The sequence below is a fragment of the Phyllobates terribilis genome, unplaced genomic scaffold (assembly GCF_046119375.1).
Source record: "Phyllobates terribilis strain yellow unplaced genomic scaffold, ASM4611937v1 Scaffold_5__5_contigs__length_657084704, whole genome shotgun sequence".
NCBI lineage: Eukaryota > Metazoa > Chordata > Amphibia > Anura > Dendrobatidae > Phyllobates > Phyllobates terribilis.
Genome location: NW_027362765.1, coordinates 461,841,032 through 461,844,795, shown reverse-complemented (window position 1 = coordinate 461,844,795; position 3,764 = coordinate 461,841,032). Strand labels below are relative to the sequence as shown.

Genomic DNA, 3,764 nt, shown 5'->3' with positions numbered 1-3,764 from the left:
CTTAAAATTGAAGCCTTGTTTAGTAGACTATTAGCTCCTAAAGCACAGCTTTTAAGTAAGATGTTCAGCTGAAATTAACATATCTATTAGGATAAACCCTAAACCTTACCAGCACACCATTTGTTGCCAAATATTTAGGGACATATTTGTAATATATCCTAGATCTTTAATATGGCATCTTTCGTGGCTCTTGATATTCTCTTCCACACTCTGAGTATGGTAACTGGCTTCACTGGAAACAGATTTATCCTGACAGTTCACTTTCTGGACTGGCTTAGAACCCATGACTGGAACTCTTGTAATCTTATCCTCAATGGAATTGCGATTTCCAACATCTTCCTGCAAGGAACCATTGTCTTCCAAGAATTTTCTTACTTTCTCTTTTTTGACTTCTACGTGCAAGAAAGGGTTACAGTCTTACTTGTAGCGATAGGCATGTCCCTTTCTTTGTCCAGTCTCTGGTGCTCCACCTGTCTGTGCTTTTACTACTGTTTAAAGATTGTCCAATTTCGAGGAACATTATTTCACAAGATGAAGGTAAAGCTTCCAGTTATGGTGCCCTGGCTGCTCGCTTTCTCTGTTGTCCTTTCCTGGTGCGTTGGCCTGCCGTCCTACTGGGACATCTACTTGGATAGTTCCTTGACTACAATTAACATTACAGAAAACTTTACATCTATAATGTCGCCTCAGTACAAAAGTAAATGCAGCTGTATATCTCAGTTCTATAATTTTGCTACGTCTGTGGCTTTTTCTCTAATACACACAGCTGGGGCCATCATCACCTCCCTATGTCAACACATGAAACGAATGAGACAGAACAATGAAGGTCATGGTCATGCTAGGATCAATACTCATCTATCAGCGGCTAGAACTATGGCTTCTCTCTTAATAATTTACTTGCTTTTCTATGCTGCATTTACCTTACTGAACAACCCATCAGGACCCCCAGAGTACATAACAATTACTGTTTGTCTACTTTTTACATTGTTTCCAATTCTAAATTCTGTTGTTTTAATCTTAGGGAACAGAAACCTTACAAATGTTGTAAAGAAGCTGCTATGAATTCAGTCAAGTTTTGGGAATGCAGAAGTCACTGTCACGCAGTGATTCAAGAGCATTAACCCCATAAGGACAAAGCACTTTTAAAGGGGTTTTGCGGGCATATGATATTTATAAACTATCCATAGGATAGATCATCAATAACTCGATCTCTGGGGGTCCGTCACCCAGCAATCAATTGTTTTTGCTCTGGCAGCAGCCAAATGTTTGCACTTTGAATGGAGATGCTGAGCAGCTTCAGTCAAAGTGTGGCGGCCTCTGCTGGCTATTGACAACTACTGCAGCACAGCTTCTATTGATAAAAATAGGAACTGTATTGCAGAACCAGTCAGCAGTCAACAATAGGCGCTCAGCATCTCTGGTCAATGTGTTTATGACTCGCCCCCTGGGCCGTGGGGCACCCAGAACCGGGCTTCTATGCGATGCTGGGGGTAGTAGTGGCAACCCGATCCCCTGGCTCAGGGTGGTCAGACCAAATTGTGGCAGTCTATTTATCAGTGTTTTGAATGTCCGTCTACGCCACCCGTGGATTGCGGTCAGAGATAACCGCCGCTGCAAGGCAGACCACTGAGGCTGGTGATGGTGTGCAGCACAGGGGTAGGACAACTCCCCACGGGAAGAGTGTAGCCTCAGGGCAGTGTAGGTGAATGCTGGGGGTGATAGTGCAGGCCGCAATAGTAAGAGTTCAGAGTCCGCTTCAAACAGTCCAGGGTCTTTATTGCAGATGTTATTACTGACCCAACAGGAGTACTCTTTAGGAATGGGTATCTGAGAGCATTCGGGCGAGCCCCACTGGTCAGGGTGAGTGTGTAGGCCTACCGTTCTCTCTCTATGCTCTTGCTGACTATCCCCCTTTTCGTAGTGTAATAGCCCACGTCCCCGAGCTGGCCGTGTACTTTGCCTATATGGCTTGCGACTCGGGCCTTGGGTACCTTTTGCTTCTCCTTGCTGTACTGGTCCCTCTGTGTGGCGGAGCCTCCAGGCTTCTTAGGCCAAGGGACCTGAAATCTCTCGCAGGTTGGTTCTCTGCTGCTGGGCTTGCAACCCTGACAGCCTTGGACCCCAATGTCCGGTTGTGTAGTTCTCTCAGCCAGGACCGTCTCTCGTCGCCTCTGTCCCTGGCTCGCAGTCTCTCCTCTGCCTCACGGACTCCTCAGCTGCTGCTGACCTGTCCCTCTTCTCTGAGAACCCTTCTGGACACTTCAGAAGTGGGATCTGGTCTCTCTAACCCTGCCCCAGTTCCAGCTTTTATAGGGGCAGCCTGCTCCCCCTACTGGCCTGGGACAGGAGGTGCTGCATGCTAATGGTCCCTGACCAGGGAACCTCCCTCCTGCTCTCAGACACAGCCTTTAATATTTGTGGCATCCAGGCCTGGAGTGACACATTCCCCCCTAGTAAAATTTAGTACTCCGGGACTAAGCCTTTTTGGCCAACAACAAACAGGGTATAAACAATAATATATTTACAAGTACATTTTGTCCTTAAGGTCACGGCGCTTCCGTGACCGGGTGTCCATATCACCCAACAAGTTGAAGTTTTCCACAATGTGGGGACCTGTCCCTATAAACCCCAAGTTCCTGGCCTTGGGCGTGGCGGCAAGGTAAAAGCTAACTACTTTGGACCACAAGGAGGCCACGCCGGACAGGTTTTTCTTCTGTGGCCATCTTCGCAAGAGGGCACCAAGTGCAACGCAGTTCCGGTTATTCAGCGTCCATAACCTGTCAGTCCAAAGAACTATGAAAAACTGGAAAAACATAATTACTGTCTAGGTAACACAGACATTAAACATTTTCGACATTTGCAATATACAGCCTTTAGATCTTCCAGCGAGCTGGTATTTGACCCCTAGTGCTCCGGGTCGACCTGCGTAACCCACTGTCTGTTGGTGGTCTAACCTGGCTTTCTCCACTAGCATTTAGGGTACAGCTACTAGCTGGGTTTACAGGCAGGGCAGGCAGCTGTATGGGGGGGCTTTGGCTTACCGCAGGCATGGCATGCTCACTGTCAGCAGAGGGTTGACTCTCCTGGGCTGCTGGCATGGGTTCTTCTGCCTCCGGGGCTGCTTGTTCCTCTTGCTCTTCCTGCTCTCCTGTAGGCTCCTGCTGGGTAGGTTGAAGGAAGTGTAGGACGGGTACCACTATGGCATCGTTTATCCGAGTCCAGGACCGGGGGAACTCTCCAAGAACGGTGCTGACCATTTGTTCCTTGTCCACTGCGGGCTCAAGGTCATCTTGATCTTCTCCTGCACTCTGTAGTTGCTCGGGGCACCATTTTAGGTGGTCTCTGGAGACAGTGCTAGTGGTTTCTCCTCCATCCTTGGTAATTACACATACCTTCGGGTTGTCATGGTTGGACGGCAGTACTGTGTACAGGTCACTCTCCCACTGGTCATCTAGCTTGTGAAGCCTTCTCTTCTGCTTCAGGACCGGCTCACCAGGTTCCAGGGGACCAGCAGGGGCATGTTGGTTGAAGATCCTCTCTTGTTTTTCTCTCGCTTGAGCCAGACTCCTCTCCACACTCTCCTGTACCTTCTTGTACTGTAGCCGCCGTTCCGTATCCCAGTTCGCATCTGGGGAGGGGTCCTCGGGTGTCAGGACTCCCATCTCCAGGTCCATAGGCAGCTTACCTGGTCTTGCTCGCATCAGGTAAGCCGGGGTGCAGTTGGTAGCATTCACTGGGATATGGTTGTACAAGTCTATCAGGTC

General features: G+C 48.7%; 1 protein-coding gene across 1 annotated transcript; it reads left to right on the top strand.

Annotated features, from left to right (window-relative positions):
• Positions 1 to 435: 435 nt before the first annotated feature.
• Positions 436 to 1,062, top strand: LOC141271270 (taste receptor type 2 member 40-like). Its single transcript, XM_073681389.1, has one exon. It carries the CDS (start codon positions 436 to 438, stop codon positions 1,060 to 1,062), a length of 627 nt encoding a protein of 208 aa, XP_073537490.1.
• Positions 1,063 to 3,764: the final 2,702 nt, after the last annotated feature.

What these genes read in the sequence shown, in the direction of transcription:
- LOC141271270 (XM_073681389.1), top strand. Translation starts at nt 436, where the DNA reads ATGTCCCTTTCTTTGTCCAGTCTCTGGTGCTCCACCTGTCTGTGCTTT.